The sequence below is a fragment of the Cebus imitator genome, unplaced genomic scaffold (assembly GCF_001604975.1).
Source record: "Cebus imitator isolate Cc_AM_T3 unplaced genomic scaffold, Cebus_imitator-1.0 Scaffold228, whole genome shotgun sequence".
NCBI lineage: Eukaryota > Metazoa > Chordata > Mammalia > Primates > Cebidae > Cebus > Cebus imitator.
The window spans coordinates 2,212,698-2,229,738 of record NW_016107543.1 but is presented as its reverse complement, the minus strand read 5'-3'; the positions used below and the strand labels follow the sequence as shown (position 1 = coordinate 2,229,738).

Genomic DNA, 17,041 nt, shown 5'->3' with positions numbered 1-17,041 from the left:
AAAAAAAAAAAAAAAAAAAAAAAACAATTTTGTAGAGACAAGGTCTTGCTATGTTGTGCAGGCTGCTCTCAAACTTCTGGCAGCCTCAAATGATCCTCCCACCTCAGCCTCCCAAAGTGCTGAGATTACAGGTGTGAGTCACTGTGCCATGCCCAGATTTTTAGCTTTTCTTTTGGCCCTATCCACCATGAGTCTCGCTCTGTTGCCCAGGCTGGAGTGCAGTGGCATGATCTCAGCTCACTGCAACCTCTACCTCCTGGATTCAAGTGATGCTCCTGCCTCAGCCTCTCGAGTAGCTGGGATTACAGGTGCCCACCACCACACCTGGCTAAGTTGGTTATTTTTAGTAGAGACAGGGTTTCACCATATTGGCCCGGCTGGTCTTGAGCAACTAACCTCAAGTGATCTACCGCCTCGGCCTCCCAAAGTGCTGGGTTTACAGACATGAGCCACTGCTCTAGACCAGAAAAAGAAATTTTAAAAAGCTGGAAGAATCTGTATGTTGGGATTGTTCTGCTCAACAGACATTTATTGGAATATCTGCTTTACACCTGTTGTAGGAAAGACAGTGTGCTTATTTAGGCCCTTAATACCAACTTCTAGGTCAGGTACCATGGCTCAGGCCTGTAATCCCAGCACTTTGGGAGGCTGAGGTGGGAGGATCACCTGAGGTCAGGAGTGCAAGACCAGCCTGGCTAACATGGTGAAACCCCATCTCTACTAAAAATACAAAAATTAGCTGGGAGTGGTGGTGAGCACCTGTAATCCCAGCTGCTTAGGAGGCTGAAGCAGGAGAATTGCGTGAACCAGGAGGCGGAGATTGCAGTGAGCCGAGATCATGCCATTGCACTCCAGCCTGGGCAGCAAAAGTGAAACTCCATCTCAAAAATAATACCAACCTCTGGCCGGGTGCAGTGGCTTACCCCTGTAATCCCAGCACTTTGGGAGGCCAAGGCAAGCAGATGATGAGGTCAAGAGATGGAGACCATCCGGGCCAACATGGTGAAACCCTGTCTCTACTAAAAACAGAAAAATTAGCCAGGTGTGGTGGCGCATGCCTGTAGTCCCAGCTACTTGGGAGGCTGAGGCAGGAGACTCATTTGAACCTGGGAGGGAGAAGTTGCAGTGAGCCAAGATCGTGCCACTGCGCTCCAGCCTGGGTGACAGAGCGAGACTCTTGTCTCAAAAACAAAACAAAAACAAAAAACACCTGAAAAATCCATGTTGGCCATATGGCCTTGAGCAAATAAGAGTACCAGACCTTACCTTGAGTTCCAGTTGGTCTAAGTTCCTCTTCCCCTCTTCACACATAGAGGACTGTGAGCATAATTGCACTGGAGGAGGCCTTGCAACCATATTTTTTCTACACCAAAGAGAATAAGAGCCACAGGTCAACTAGAGCGTCTTATGTGGCCTGCTTATATTAGGGTTCCTAGACTGCCTGGCTGTCAGGAATCTCTTCTGTCTCTCAGCCCTCAGGAGATGGATCGTTATCTGTTCTTGAAGTCATTTACCAAGCACCTTTCCACTTTAATATGCTATTGCTTCTGTGCTCAAGCAGTCCACCCACTTCGGCCTCTCAAAGTGCTGGGACAATAGGTGTGAGTATTTATGTACATATCTAGACTATATGTGCCCAAGAGCAGAATTTCCATCTTGACCATCTCTGTACTTCCTCACTTAACTATCGAATTGCCTTGAATATAGTAGGAATTCTGAAATGCTAATTTAGACATGTTGTTAGAATAATGAGTTTTTTTAATATCAGGAAAAAAAATCATTGTCCAAAATGACTTGGAAAAAAATTATTTTAAACTATAATGTAGCTAGCCAGGCACAGTGGCTCGTGCCTGTAATCTCAGCACTTGGGAGGCTAAGATGAGTGGATCAGTTGAGGTCAGGAGTTTGAGACCAGCCTGGCCAGCATGGTGAAACCCCCTCTCTACTAAAAATACAAAAATTAGCCTGGTAGAGTGTACCTGTAGTCCCAGCTACTTGGAGACTGAGGCAGGTCACTTGAGCCCAGGAAGCAGAGGTTTCAGTGAGCCAAGATTGCAGCACTGCACTCCAGCCTAGGCAATAGAATGAGACTCTGTCTCAAAAAAAATAAATAAAACCACAACCCAAAAAAGCAAGTAGCTTCTTTCAGCTATGAGAATACAACTGGAAATCCTTTTTTGGAGAAGATAAGAAATTAGTATGATGTCTTTCCTCAGTTGCATTATTACACAAACAGGTACCAAAGTTACATGAGTTGTTCTCGTCATTTAGAATAACCTAGGATGGAACAAAGTAGAACCCAGGCCTTCTAATATCTTGACCAATGCTTGGCCTTTGCCCTGCTTTTATGTTCACTGAGCCCCTCGGTAGTTTTTTTTAAAAGCAATATTGCTCTTTCTGTGTAAGCCCTCTTTCTTAAATGTTTAATGTTTCTTGTCTTGTTTCAGACCCATTTACCCAATATTAAAGTCCACGCCTACTTCGCACCTGTCACTCCACCCCCATCAGTAGGGGGCAGCAGACAGCGCTTCTGCAGATGCTGCATCATCCTATGACAATGGAGGTGGTCAACTTTGGTGAACTGAGTATTTAATGACACTTCTAGAGCTACGGTGGAGTTTCTCCAGTGGAAGCGACCCCGGTGTTCTGGGCAAGGGTTACAAAGTGAGGGAGGGCAGTGTCCAGATCCCCAGAGCCACACATACATACACGTACACATACTCACCCCTATCCACTCTAGCTCTGTGACCATGGGACTGAAGTTTGTGATGGCTTTATCAAGTAGATTGGTAAAACTTAACCATTCCTGTTGAGGTGCCCAGAAGAAAATCATAGGCCAAGATAGAGGGAGGGGCATTCCAGCAAACCCAGTGTTACTGCTACTGTGGTTTTTAAATTTTTGTCTAGGGGTTTCTTTGGGGATTTTGGAACATCTGTGTCTGCATTTGCAGTCCTGCAGGGTCAAGAAAAGCATGGAAAGACAATATATGATGTACCCAGGGACCAGAAAGAAAATTTATTTGCATCTTAGAAATGGTAGACATTCATTGTGACTACAGAGCTTCTGTGCTTCCTTGTTTCCATGCCAACATGCTGAGCATGCTCACAAAGAAGGCTCGTCCATTCCTCCTGTGTTTTAGTATTTGGCCCAGAGGTTTCCTAAATGGTTGCATTGAAATCACTGTGGTCCAAACGTAATTCTTACACACTCAAATTATCACTGTCTGTAGCACACTTGTGCACGTGTCTTCCGTTCTCTGTTGCTCCCTCCCGTACTCTTGCTCAGTCTGTCACCTGTTCAGTCTGCTTACTCACTCAATTGTTACTCTTTTGCTGTTGTCGTGTTTACAATTTGCATTTTGAATGATTAGTTGGGATTACCAAACATTTTTTAAACAGATATCAATAAATATTTTTTTAATTCTAAATTTTACCATTAGGGGACCCTGCCTGAATCTTTGCCAATCTGGAAGGAAACTATCACAAAAGCAAGAAAAGTTATGAGAAGAAATTGACTATTTTGATGAAAACAGATGCTGCTTTTTGGTTTCTATTATATCTTCTGATATATGATAATTTGCATGATATGCCCAATATTCCACCCTACACATTTTTCCTTCTGTCAGACTCCACCTTAATAAGGAAAGAGAGAGATGTATTATTAGGAAAGAGTGGAATGATAAATCACAAAACCAAGCCTGAAAGTCCCCACCACCGAAGTTCAGACATTAATGATTTGTTACTAGATATTTACTGAAATCTAGGAGTGATCACTGGCATCTCTGACCTGTGTCTGTGAGGCTGTTTTGTTTTAGCAGGAATGCTACCAGAGGAGCTGTGTATTCTAGCCAGTCTGTTTCTTTTTTCCCCATTTCAGCCTTTCAGGGATACAAGAATGGCACTGTAACAGCTGGTCAGCTGTATGTCAGTGTTAATGGATTCATATGTTGGCACCCCAAAGGGCCAGAACCTTCCCAGAACCTGTCAGTCATCTCTCTTTTCTGCTCCAGTCTTTTTTTGAGACGAGGTCTCTCTGTTGCCCAGACTGGAGTGCAGTGGCTTGATCTTGGCTCACCGCAACCTCCACCTCCCAGGCTCAAGTGATTCTCCTGCCTCAGCCTCCCAAGTAGCTGGGATTAGAGGCACGCAGCACTATTACCCAGCTAATTTTTGTATTTTTAGTAGAGATGAGGTTTCACCATTTTGGCCAGGCTGGTCTTGAACTCCTGACCTCAAATGATCCACTTGCCTCGGCCTTCCAAAGTGCTGGCATTATAGGCGTGAGCCACAGCACCTGGCCCTGCTCCAGACTTCTGAATGAAGTATGAATGTAGCCAGGTGAACCACTGAGGCAGCTGAAAGACAACATTGAGAGGAAGTAGGGGGTTTAGTGTCTCTGCTCGGCCTGGGCACTAGAACTAAGGGAGGAATTTAATGTCTAGGACTTACAGTTGAAGAAGAAGTAACCTGTCTCCCCCAAAAAAATCAGAGGATGAAGGAAGTAAAATGAAGTTTTTAAAGCATAAGAAGTAAATTTCTAAACCGCAAGGTCAGAAACCTGAGTGTGATTTTTAATAGGGTGATTTTGGCAGGGGAGTCTTTTAAGACATGAATGTGCAGTCCATCATAATCTCAGATAATCTTCTATGTGATCCAGACTATTAAAAGGCTTATTTTATTTATTTATTTATTTTTATTTTTATTTTTTTAGAGATAGGCTCTTGCTACCTTGCCCAACCTGGAGTCAAATTCCTGGGCTCAAGCCTTCCTCCCACCTCAGCCTCCCAAGTAGCTGGGACTACAGGTGTGTGCTATTGTACCCAGCTTAAGAGGCTTGTTTTAATGCTGCAGTTGCTGATTCTACCAGCATACATAAGAATAAAGTCTGATTTATTTCTCCATTGATTTAGAAGGCAATCGGATGAAAGGGTCTTAGAAGTCTATACTACGCACCAGTATTTAGCATATTAAATTTATTTTAAATCCTGTTTCATTGTGCCCCTTTAAAAGTGCAAATTACTTGTTTTATTCATTCCTCTCTCCCCATAATCTCTTTCAGATTACCTTATAAGGAATATAACATGAAACTCAGTTTCCTGGCTGTCCCCCTCCACACATACAAATACATACGTGCATGCACACACACTTCCAGATGTGGTTGATAATATTCAGATCCCCAGGTTATTCATTCAAACAAAACTAAAGGAGAAAACTATTTAGGGGCCATCGCTTTAAAGTTTAAGGTGTTTTGTTGTTGTTTTTTTGGTGCCTGTACAAATTGACCAAAAAACCCAGATTGATTAGTGAATATGGATTTGAATTGCCTACATTGAGGCTATTAAGGTACTTCTTTACTTAAAAATAAGTTTAAAAGACCCTATTCATCAGGTCATGAAGATCTTGGAAATGGTGTTTCTCTACTCAAAGGGTATACCCACAGGCAGGTCCATGGGGACTTCCCCTGGTGATCCCTGCTATTAAGGCAAATTCCAGCCTGTCTGGGCCAAGGATAGTCAAGAGAGAACGAAGACTCAAGGGTGTGCGCACTGGCTTGTATTTTGTCAGGCAGAAGTCTTACTCCTTTCTCAAGAAAACTTCAGGCTCATCAAGCTTGGAAGGAAATACATTTTTTATGCTGATTTGCAGCCTGTGCCAGCTGATGGATATGCTAGGACTTTGAGAATACAGAGCATGGTAAGTTTTGGTCAGGTGGAAAGGAGCCTGACATCTGAACATAATGCTTCCTCTCTCAACATCTGGGATACTTGTGAAAATTAAGTAAGGATTAATGTAGGAAAAATTCTCTACAGAAAAAGCTAATTGGTCTGTTTGTCTAACTTCATAGCCACTCCAAAACATGCCTTTTATAATGGAAAAAACAGTGAACAGAGAGAAGAGATTTGGGGGTAAGTTAGAAGGTACCCTCAAAGCTGCTGCCCTAAACCTACAGGTGGGCAAGGAGGAATTACGGTAGTGTCTCTGGAGAAAGTTCTTGAACATACAGATCATCTCTTTTCTAAGCAGTTTTCCCCTATTTCATCCCTTACATTTTCCAGCATCATTTGCTACATAAGTGTCTTCATTCTCCATCAGCTCCATTGAGCTGACTCCAGCTTATTTTTGCACTGATTTCCAACATTTCTTTCCCACACCCATCCTTTCCCTCTACTTAAAGCCTCCATCTCACCCTCAGTAATGCTGCTGATGTACTCTCAGATGTCTCCAATCTAGCTCCTCTTTGAATTCCTTTCCTACTCCAGGTGCTGTCATGGGCAGCCTTAAGTTCAATACCTGTCAGGTGGCTCAGGCCATTTTTCATTAGGTGGTCTTTGTTGTTTGCATACTGAATTTGAATTGAGTTGAAAAGCAAACTGTTGGATATGACATTTTACAGGGAAACCTGGTAAATTTATGATGCTTTATTTTGGGCTTTCCAGACTATTTGAGTTATTCGGTATAGCCATAATGCTTCAGTAGGCACAGTCTTTTATTTCATGTAATTGCCTTGTAAAATACATTGTTATGGCTGGGTGTGGTAGCTCACACCTGTATCCCAGCACTTTGGGAGGCTGAGGCAGGTGGATCACAAGGTCAGGAGTTTGAGACCATCCTGGCCAAGATGGTGAAACCCCTGTCTCTACTAAAAATACAAAAATTAGCCAGGCTTGGTGGTAGGCACCTATAATCCCAGCTACTCGGGAGGCTGAGGTAGGAGAATCACCTGAACCCGGGAGGCGGAGGTTGCAGTGAGCCAAGATCGTGCCACTGTACTCCAGCCTGGGCAACAGAGCGAGACTCCATCTCAAAAAAAAAAAAAAAAGCGTTTTTACTAGTTTGATAGCTCACTAATGCCAAGGGGGACTAAACAAAATATATGATGAAACTTGTCTTGGTTTGAAGTTGTTAGAAAATGTGGGAGTGAGGCCGGGCGCCGTGGCTCATGCCTGTCATCCCAGCACTTTGGGAGGCCGAGGCTGGTGGATCACAAGGTCGGGAGTTCAAGACTAGTCTGACCAATACGGTGAAACTGCCTCTACTAAAAATACAAAAATTAGCCAGGTGTGGTGGCGCACACCTGTAGTCCCAGCTACTCAGGAGGTTTAAGGCAGGAGAATCTCTTGAACCCATGAGGTCAAGGTTGCAGTGAGCCGAGATCGTACCACTGCACTTCAGCCTGGGCGATAGAGCAAGACTCCATCTCAAAAAAAAAAAAAAAAAAAGTGCAAGTGTGTGACTGGAAAGAAGACAGTAAGCGTCCTTCCTGCCTGTGTAGTCAGCATGTCCTTAATTGATCATGTTATTGGGAGAAGAGCACTCATGGGCCATTGGCCCTTTTATGTTTATTGTGCTGAAAGTCAGACTGTTCATGCCAGTTGCTACCAGTGAGAGGGGGTTTAAAGGAAATTGCTCTGTTCTGCCTTTTTCCTCCTTATGTATATGATTTAAGGGTAGGCCTTTATCCTGGTTGTTTCCCCAGCTGACAGAATCTCTCAGTCGTATGTTTGAGCTCTAAAACATTTTACAAAAAGATTGCCTATCTGCCTACCAATTCTAGGATCTTTAGTCACCTCAAACCCAGGCACTGTGAATTAGCCAAGTCCTGTTTGAGAAGAAATGTAGGATGTTCGGTTGGAGTTCTTGAGACAGAACCTCTCTCCCCATTAATGATATTAGACCAAAGAATTCTAAAGCAGTAGAAGGATGGGGGGAAAATGGAGTCCCAGGTTTTCCTTGCCTTTATTTCTACCATAATTTTTTTTTTTTTTTTGAGATGGAGTCTTGCTGTCACCCAGGCTAGAGTGCCATGGCATAAACTTGGCTCACTACAACCTCGGCCTCCTGGGTTCAAGTGATTCTTCTGCTTCAGCCTCCCAAGAAACTGAGATCACAGGTGCCCACCACCAGCCCAGCTAATTTTTGTATTTTTAGGAGAGGCAGGGTTTTGCCATGTTGGCCAGGCTGGTCTCGAACTTGCGACTTCAAGTGTTCCACTTCCCTCAGACTCCCAAATTGCTGGGATTACAGGCGTGAGCCACCATGGCTGGCCAATTTCTATCATAAATTTTAAATGTAAGATTGGAAGATGCAGAGAGCTCTATAAAACCATGTCAGTAGGGTATGATTAATCCAGGTAGTTTAGGAATAAAATTGGGCTGTATCTGTCAGGTGCAGTGGCTCACGCCTGTAATCCTAGCACTTTGGGAGGCCAAGGCAGGCAGATCATGAGATCAGGAGATTGAGACCACCCTGGCTAACATGGTGAAATCCCATCTCTACTAAAAATACAAAAAATGCCGAGTGTGGTGGCATGTGCCTGTAGTCCCAGCTACTCGGTAGGCTGAGGCAGGAGAATCACTTGAACCTGGGAGGTGGAGGTTGCAGTGAGCTGAGATTGAGCCACTGCACTCCAGCCTGGGCCAGAGAGCTAGACTCCACCCCCCAAAGAAAAAATCTGGGCTGTATCCAAGTGCCCTAACTTGACATTTTGATTCTCTAGCAGAAAGCATAAGTTATCAACCTTGCCTTCTCATTTGGGATACACCATGTGTGTGTGTGTGTTTTGAGACCAAGTTTTGCGCTAATTACACCGTGTGTGTGTGTGTGTGTGTTGAGACCAAGTTTTGCGCTAATTGCCCAGGCTGGAATGCAATGGCATGATCTGGGCTCACCTTAACCTCTGTCTTCCAGGTTCAAGCGATTCTCCTGCCTCAGCCTCCCCAGTAGCTGGGATTACAGGTGCACACCATTACCACCTGGCTAATTTTTGTATTTTTAGTAGAGATGGGGTTTTACCATATTGGTCAGGCTGGTCTCGAACTGCCGACCTCAGGTGGTCTGCCCGCCTCAGCTTCCCAAAGGGCTGGGATTACAGGTGTGAGCCACCACACCCGGCCCAGGATAAACTTTCTACCTGCCTGAAAGTACCATATGAGGCAAGTGAGTTTCTTGCATGAAGAAGGACTTCAGCTTCCCCCTCAAGTCACATCTACCTGTTGTAGCTATTTTTATTCTTAGACACATCAATTCAGTGTCTCTGAAGCCTTTGATCTTAAGTCAGTACATAACCCCTCAGGTGAGGCTGAGTCGATCTTTGGAGCCCAAGAGAGTTAATTTTCGGGAAAAAAAGAAATAGGGCAAGCTCCCCTGTGGGATGTTAAGAGAAAGTCCATATGCACTTCTTCCACCTCTGCCTTGTGTTTTTTAATAAGTGCTTGTGAGGTTCAGTTTGCGGATGTTGAGTCTCGGTGCTTCCTCAGCCAGGGTGGTTTATTGCCCTTTTATGAAGAACCATGAGCAAGTAAAGTCCTAGCAATCAATAGTCTTTTCTGTTTTGTGTTTTATAGTCTTATTTTGAAAAATCAGCATGGGAAAATGATAGATGAGGTTCAAATAAAGGAGAGAATTAGCTCTAGAATTGGGGTACTTTGCCTCAGGTACAGCATCTATCCTGAATACATAGTGATGACTGCCTCACACATGGGTACATTTACTTTCCTCTTTGTCTGATGAACTCCACCCCTTTTTACTGGCAAAGAGAGCTCCTACTTTCTACACACTTAATCGGTCATACCGATGGGTTTTGGCACCACCGGAAGAACCACAAGTGCATCCAGCTGCATCTGGGTGTGGTTTTGGTACTAGGACAAGAGAGATGAGCAGTAAATGACAATCCCTACTCTAGGAAGAAATGGGAAAAGAGAGGTGTCCGGACACATTTACCTTTTCTGTTCTGCCCTGCCCCAAGAACTAAGGGTCATCTTTGAAGTATGATGTCTTTTTTGTTAAATTGGAAGAAAACTGCTTCACTAAGTTTCTCTTGTCATTATCTCATTAATTCAGATATGTACCACATCGCTGCCCTCCACACATATATGTTTCTTACCTTAGCCTAAACCTTCTCATCTTTCTCAGCCCTTGAAGTCATTATTCTACTTTCCTCTCCCGCCCCGCCCCCATTTTTATGGCACTAGAGAATGAAAATCTAAGGTCCTAGAAAATCTTAACTTGAAAAAGTCTCTAACTGGCATGGTTTGACTAATTACTTTTTCCCCCTATGGACAGATAACAGATAATTTTCTTTCCTAATGCTATATAATAGATTTTTAATAAGTGAAACCTTTGCTGCTGCTTTCACGGGTTTACATTACTTTTTTCTTTCCCTTAAGAATAATTTCTTATCTGTGCTTCTCTGATGACTGTTAATTTCTAATGGCGCAGGAAGGGATGAACTTGTGATTTCTTCTCACTCTCCTCCCCACTCCACTTCCAAATTACACACTAACTTATAACTCCTAGAGCCTGTTGGCACCTCCCAAGATCCATGAGACTGTGCTCCTCAGAAGCTACCCCTGTCCTTTCTCGCCATGCTGTGGCTCTTGGAGCCCCGAGTGTCTGTGACTACCCACTCCAAAGGGTGACTGTAAGAGAAGAGAGGCCTTCTTAATTTTGCATTTCTTAATTTTGTTTTTCTCCATTCCTGCTTTATGACTTGGCCTTCAGATGCTTCCTACCCTTGCCTCTTCCTTTTTTCTCCCAGGAATTGTTTCCAGATAACCTGCTGTGTGTACTTCTCAGCTGCTCTGCTCACCTTTGCCCACCTTCCAGTGACCCTGAGAGCACAGATCCAAATAATGTGACCTGTGCAGAGCTCAGAGAACTGTGAGGACTACCCATGCCTGTCAGACTCTGCTCAGGGACAGAGATGGATGGGTAAATGGTGCTGTTGGAGACATTTTTATCTTCAAACCAGGCTGTTTCATCCCTGCACCCCATACCCCCATCCACTCCCCTGAGGGGGTAAAATGCAGAGGTGGTTGGCTGCAGGGTCTAATCTCCTCCTTCCCCAGCTGTGGGGCCTACTCTGGAGTGCTGCAGTGTGTGGGAGCTGCTCCTTGCTTGTTTCTCCACCAGGCCTGTTCCAAATGCTTAGCCAATCTCTGGAGCTGATAGTTGCCTATGGGGTAACTTAGCATCAGATTCCATTAGCTCTCCAAGTGACTGTTTCCACCCAGTACTTTTGGCGCTTGAGGATGGGGAGGGGTGTTATTTAAAGTAAATAAAAATCCGAGGTGGCAGTAGAGGATTCCTTTTGCTTTAAAAATCTTTGGACTAAAAAAAAAAATAAATAAGTTTTTTTATATATAAATATATAAATTGTTATGTAACTATTATTGTTTCCTGTATGTTCTAATTTTGTTTTATGATGTAATTAAAGAAAATAAGCTGTGAAGACTTTTCATTTTCCTGTGGAAATAGCCTGACTTGGAGCAGTGATTTTTAACCTCCTTGAAGCCTAGAACTACAAAGGCTCCTGAGGCTGAATGGACTTCTTTTTGGCATCCTTACATTTTTAAATACTCCCTAATAGCTTTTATTTAATACTCATTTATTGACTCATTTAATAGCCTCTGTTTAATACTTTTTAACAGCCATTATTTAATACCCTGAGCTTCACTTGTCCTTAAGAAACAAGAAAGACATATTGTAAATAAGTTGCCTTAATTTGATGGATAAAATTCAACCCAGGTCCCTTCTCTATGCAGAGCATTCATTGCCCTTACCTTGACTAGGAAGGAGTCAAGATGGAGTAGTGTAATGGTTAAACACACAAGCTCAAAAGTCAGATTGCCTGAGGTCAAACCTATACCATTTATCCTATATGACTTCAGCCAATTAACCCCTTTTCTCAGTTCTCCATTGGTAAGATGGGGACTACAGTATGTACTTTGTACAGTTGTAAAGATTAAATGAGATAGTGGTACATAGTAAACACATGTTGCCAGCTTTTATTCTTTTTAACCCAATGAATATTTCAATACCTTGTCTGTGCTAGAGGCCACTAGGACATAGAGATACACAGACATAAATGCAGTAGGGTCCCCATCCTTTTGGTAGAGGTGAGCAGTAGAGCCAACTCAGCAAATTAATTTAAATCTCTATCTACCTTGCCATGAAGCACCCTTGGGGAGCCCTGTGGAATCATAATCCCCACTTCACAGCCATTTATTGTCCCACATAAGGTAAAGACCTACCTTTACCCTAGATTAATCCCAACACAGCCCCTTCCGGGGATGTGAGCAGTGTCTGCTCAGTTGTTCATATTAACTTTGAACTAAATATTCAGCAGACTCAAAAATGACTTGTCTTCCACTTTGTGCCTATGAAAATCTTCAAATGTAGTTTTCTGTATATTTAAAGATTTTCATAGTAAAACTTGCCTCTAGTGCCAGCTACTCGGGAGGTTGCGACCAGGAGAATCGCCATTGCACTCCATTCTGGGTGGCAAAGTGAAACCCATGTCTCAAAAAAAAAAAAAAAAAAAAGGCTGGGGGAGATGGCTCATGCCTGTAATTCCAGCACTTTGGGAGGCCAAGGTGGGCGGATCCTAACTCGGTAAGGAGATAGAGACCAGCCTGGCCAACATGGTGAAACCCTGTCTCTACTAAAAATACAAAAATTAGCCAGGCACAGTGGTGCGCACCTGTGATCCCAGCTACGGGGGAGGATGAGGCAAAAGAATTGCTTGAACCCAGAAGGTGGAGGTTGCAGTGAGCCGAGATTGCACTGTTGTACTCCAGCTCTGGGCAACAGTGCAAGACTGGGTCTCAAAAAAAAAAATACATTTATGACTTTAGGAAAATATTAAGATCAAAAAATGAAAGATTAATAATATTTAAAGTTTTAAAAAAGGCCAAGCACAGTGGTGCACACCTGTAATCCCAGATACTTGAGAGGTTAGGTGGAAGGATCAATTGATACCAGGAGTTTAAGACCAGCCTTGACAACAGACACCTCATCTCTTAAAACTAAGAAAACAATATGTCTATTTTTTTTTTCTAAAAGATAGCCCCATAGCCTTAATTCTAGAGAATAGCTATAGTATTTCCTAAATCTCTTAGAACTGAGTTTTATTTTTGTCTTGTCTTCTGAAAGTCTCGCTGTCTCCCAGGCTGGAGTGCAGTGGTGCGATCTTGGCTTACTGCAACCTCTGCCTCCTGGGTTCAAGGAATTCCCCTGCCTCAGCCTTTTGAGTAGCTGGGATTACAGGCACACGCCACCACACCTGGCTAATTTTTTGTATTTTCAGTAGAGATGGATTTTCACCGTGTTGGTCAGGCTGGTCCCAAACTCCCGACCTCAGGTGATCTACCCACCTCCATCTCCCAAAGTGCTGGGATTACAGGCATGAGCCACTGCACCTGGCAGAACTGAGTTTTTTTAGTAGGTACAGTGATTTGAGTACTGTCTTTTGGAGGCTTTAGTAATTAGTTTTGCCCAAACTAATTGGGAAAAAAAGATCCAGCTGGATTGATTTAATCCCTTGTTCCAGACCCCATCCTTTGCCCTAGTTTATAGTTTAAGCAGAAGACATTTCCCCTTGGGGACAATAAAGCCAAGAAAACTGAACACCACATTAAATGTTCAACACATTAAGTGTACATACCTTTTAAAAATTAACTTTTAATTTAAAAAGGAAGAGGGTGAGTAAAAATTTTAAATGAATTAGCACACTCTTAGTGTTCAGCAGCCAACACCGCTCATGGCAAAAGCTCTTTTTCAACATGCCAGTTTTTTTGCCTCATAAACTTGGCCAGCTCAGAATGAATGGGCAAGGGAGACTTCCAACAACCATTGCTGCTGAGCAGAAAGAAAAGTGAAGCTGGAGGCTACTTGCCTTCTCCCCAGGGGTAAGATGCAAGATAGTTTGGTTCACCTGGATCCTGGTGAGTCAGACAAGCGTTTTAACAAGGTTTCTAGTGAAGACGGAGCCATCAGTCTTGAGCAGTGGAGTTCCCCTCGGCCTAGGTCAGAACCAAGTAGTAGCCTTCTGGATTCTGCACTGAAAGCAGTAAAAAGGCACCAATGGGATGAGTCAGGTCCTCAACCTCCAAGCAGCCTACAGTGTGTCTGGCACACCCAACTCATAAAACCCCACTTCACATCTTCCTCTTCCTACCTACCCCCCGTGTATACATACGCCAAGTTGACCAACTCTGGCATGTGGAGGGGTAGAGGGCAAACATCTGAATAACCAGATGCCGAGCAGACTAGTCAGAGGTGCCGTAGGCCAGGTGATGTCCAGCAAGCACCTGTCCTGCCTTGTATCATGCGGGGAGCAGGTGGAAAAAAGTGAAGCCTTAGCTTCCCCTCTAATAAATTCCCTGACAACAGAAACTGGAGCATTTTTTACTTCATGAGAATGCATTTATTCAACCACGTTTTCCCTAAGCAGTAAATGTCGTTTATACCTCCCCTTGACATAAAGTTGGCATTCACAGACATTTGCCAGTTAATTGGGACACACCCACTTAACCCCCTTCAAAGAGCCTTTTTTCTTTTAAGACAGAGACTTGCTCTATTAGCCAGGCTGGAGTGCAATGGGGCAACCTCTGCCTCCTGGGTTCAAGCGATTCTCCTGCCTCAGCTTCCCAAGTACCTGGAACCACAGACATGTGCCACGATGCCCAGCTAATTTTTTGGAAAGATGGAGTTTTGCCATGTTGGCCAGGCTGGTTTTGAACTCCTGATTTCAAGTGATCCATCTGCCTCAGCCTCACAAAGTGCTAGGATTACAGGCGTGAGCCACTGCGCCTGGTCCCCAAAGAGCATTTTAGTCTCATTTAGGAGACAGAATATACGCTCAGCACACTCCTATCACCCTTTATAGGGCTGGCCAGCCACACTCCTCTGCCTCTAAAATCCCTACCTTTTTCCACCACAGCCAGAAAGTATGATTCATCCTTAAAATTCTGGACCACCTATAAGAGAGAAGTGGGCACAAAGACAATTTTGTTCTTAGAGCCAAGGAGAACAAGCCATGCCATGAAAAAGAAAGCTGAATCTGAGGCAGAAGTGTTAGCAAGGCCTCCATGGGGACTTGACAGGAAATGGCTGCCTTTTACCTGGTCACTGAAGAGAATGAGGATGCCCCCAGGGCCCTGGTGGAAAAGGTGATGGATCTGATTGGCTGGGAGGGCCAGGAGCTCAGTCAGTTTCCCCATCAGCTCTACAGCACTGAGTTCATCCAGAGAGATCTCTTGATAAAAGTCTTGGGGCATGGGCAACACAGAGGCAGGGGTCAGTGGGGGAAGAGGGTTCAGAGATGCACCCACAGGAAACCAGGGGTGCCAGGAAGATGGCCATGGGTGGGGGAGAAGTAAAGAAGGAAAGAAGTCAGCCAGGTGTAGTGGCTCACACCTGTAATCCTAGCACTTTGGGAGGCTGAGGTGGGTGGATCACCTGAGGTCAGGAGTTCAAAACCAGCCTGGCCATCATGGTGAAACCCCATCTTTAAAAAAAAAAACAAAAAACATTATAAAATGTGGCCAGGCGTGGTGGCTCACACCTTGTAATCCCAACACTTTGGGAGGCTGATGAGGGTGGATCACCCAAGGTCAGGAGTTCCAGACCAGCCTGGCCAACNAAAAAAAGGAGGAAAGAAGTCTACTTCACCTCTCATCCCTCACCTTTTGGGAGGTGTCTGAGAGGAACCCCCAGTTTAAAGACATAGGACACCCACATATATATATATATTTGAGATAGAGTCTCGCTCTGTCACCCAGGCTGGAGTGCAGGGGCACAATCTTGGCTTACTGCAACCTCCGCCTCCTGGCTTCAAGAGATTCTCCTGCCTCAGCCTCCCAAGTAGCTGGGATTACAGGTTCATGCCACCATGCCTGGCTCATTTCCTGTATTTTTAATAGACACGGGTTTCACTGGGTTAGCCAGGATAGTCTCGATTTCCTGACCTAGTAGTGATCCACCTGCCTTGGCCTCCCAAAGTGCTGGGATTACAGGTGTGAGCCACCACGCCAGCCTAGGACACCCACATGTTAACGACTGGGACTCAAGTGCATCACAAGATGATTTTCTAATTCCATATGCTAATGGAGTGACAGGTAAGGTGGGGGAGTAGAACATGGTAGAATAAATGCATGGAGACATTCTGGAAGGAGAGGGACTAATCTGGTCATAGAAGGTAGGGGAATGCCAAGAAGGGCATTCTGGGTCCCAGGAATGGTGGGGTATCACCCACCCCAGAAGAGGTTTCAGGCAGCTACACCGAATTTCCTGTCTTCTGGAGAGAGGCCAGGACCTCACTCTCTTGCCTAGAGGCCTTCTGAGCCACATACAAAGTCAGTTGGTGATGGATGGGCCTGGGCCAGGAAAACAATCTATGTATCAGCCTTATACCTGAACTAACAGCTCCCACTTCTAGCCCCCATCCTAGGAGAGATCCTAGCCTCCTCCCAGGTCCCTAGGGAGGGAGGTCACTAAGCACTTCTTAGATATTTAATGAATGTTGGACACTAGGGGGAGAAAAAATGGGGGGAAAAACCCACAAACATCTTTGTCCCCAGAAATGCCATGATGCAGGTGGGATGGCCACAGAAGGAGGAGGTCACAGGAGCCTAGCTTTTCACCCCAGCGCTGCCAGCCTTGGGTTGTGACCTCAGACTGGTCACTGTCCTTCTTGGGCCTGAGTTTCTTTTATAAAAGGAGGGAGTGGGACTAAGTGGTCTTTAAGTTGCCTTCTGGCTTAAACACTATATGAGCCAGGCGCAGTGCTCACACCTGTAATCCCAGCACTTTGGGAAGCCGAGGTGGGTGGATCACCTGAGATCAGGAGTTCAAGACCAGCCTGGCCAACCTAGTGAAACCCTCTCTCTACTAAAAATACAAAAATTAGCTGGACATGGTGGCAGATGCCTGTAATCCCAGATACTCGGGAGGCTGAGGCAGGAGAATCACTTGAAGCTGAGGCAGAGGCTGCAGTGAGCCAAGATCACATCATTGCACTCCAGCCTGGGCAACAAGAGTGAAACTTCATATATATTAAAAAATAAATAGCCGGGCGCGGTGGCTCAAGCCTGTAATCCCAGCACTTTGGGAGGCCGAGGCGGGTGGATCACGAGGTCAAGAGATCGAGACCATCCTGGTCAATATGGTGAAACCCCGTCTCTACTAAAAATACAAAAAATTAGCTGGGCATGGTGGCGCGTGCCTGTAATCCCAGCTACTCAGGAGGCTGAGGCAGGAG

The 17,041-nt window shown here is 44.6% G+C and overlaps 1 protein-coding gene and 1 long non-coding RNA gene across 2 annotated transcripts in view; both read left to right on the top strand.

Moving 5' to 3' along the window:
- FBXL20 (F-box and leucine rich repeat protein 20) overlaps positions 1 to 3,433 on the top strand; it is a 119,047-nt gene extending 115,614 nt beyond the window's left edge. Inside the window, exon 14 of the mRNA XM_017497179.2 lies at positions 2,448 to 3,433. Within this exon, the coding sequence (XP_017352668.1) occupies positions 2,448 to 2,555 (108 nt within the window). The 3' untranslated portion in view covers positions 2,556 to 3,433. The remainder of the gene's footprint in view (positions 1 to 2,447) is intronic.
- Positions 3,434 to 4,194: 761 nt separating this feature from the next.
- Positions 4,195 to 11,237, top strand: LOC108281614. The gene is made up of 2 exons (XR_005195249.1): positions 4,195 to 5,694; positions 10,538 to 11,237. It is a non-coding gene; the product is annotated as an uncharacterized LOC108281614 (long non-coding RNA).
- Positions 11,238 to 17,041: the final 5,804 nt, after the last annotated feature.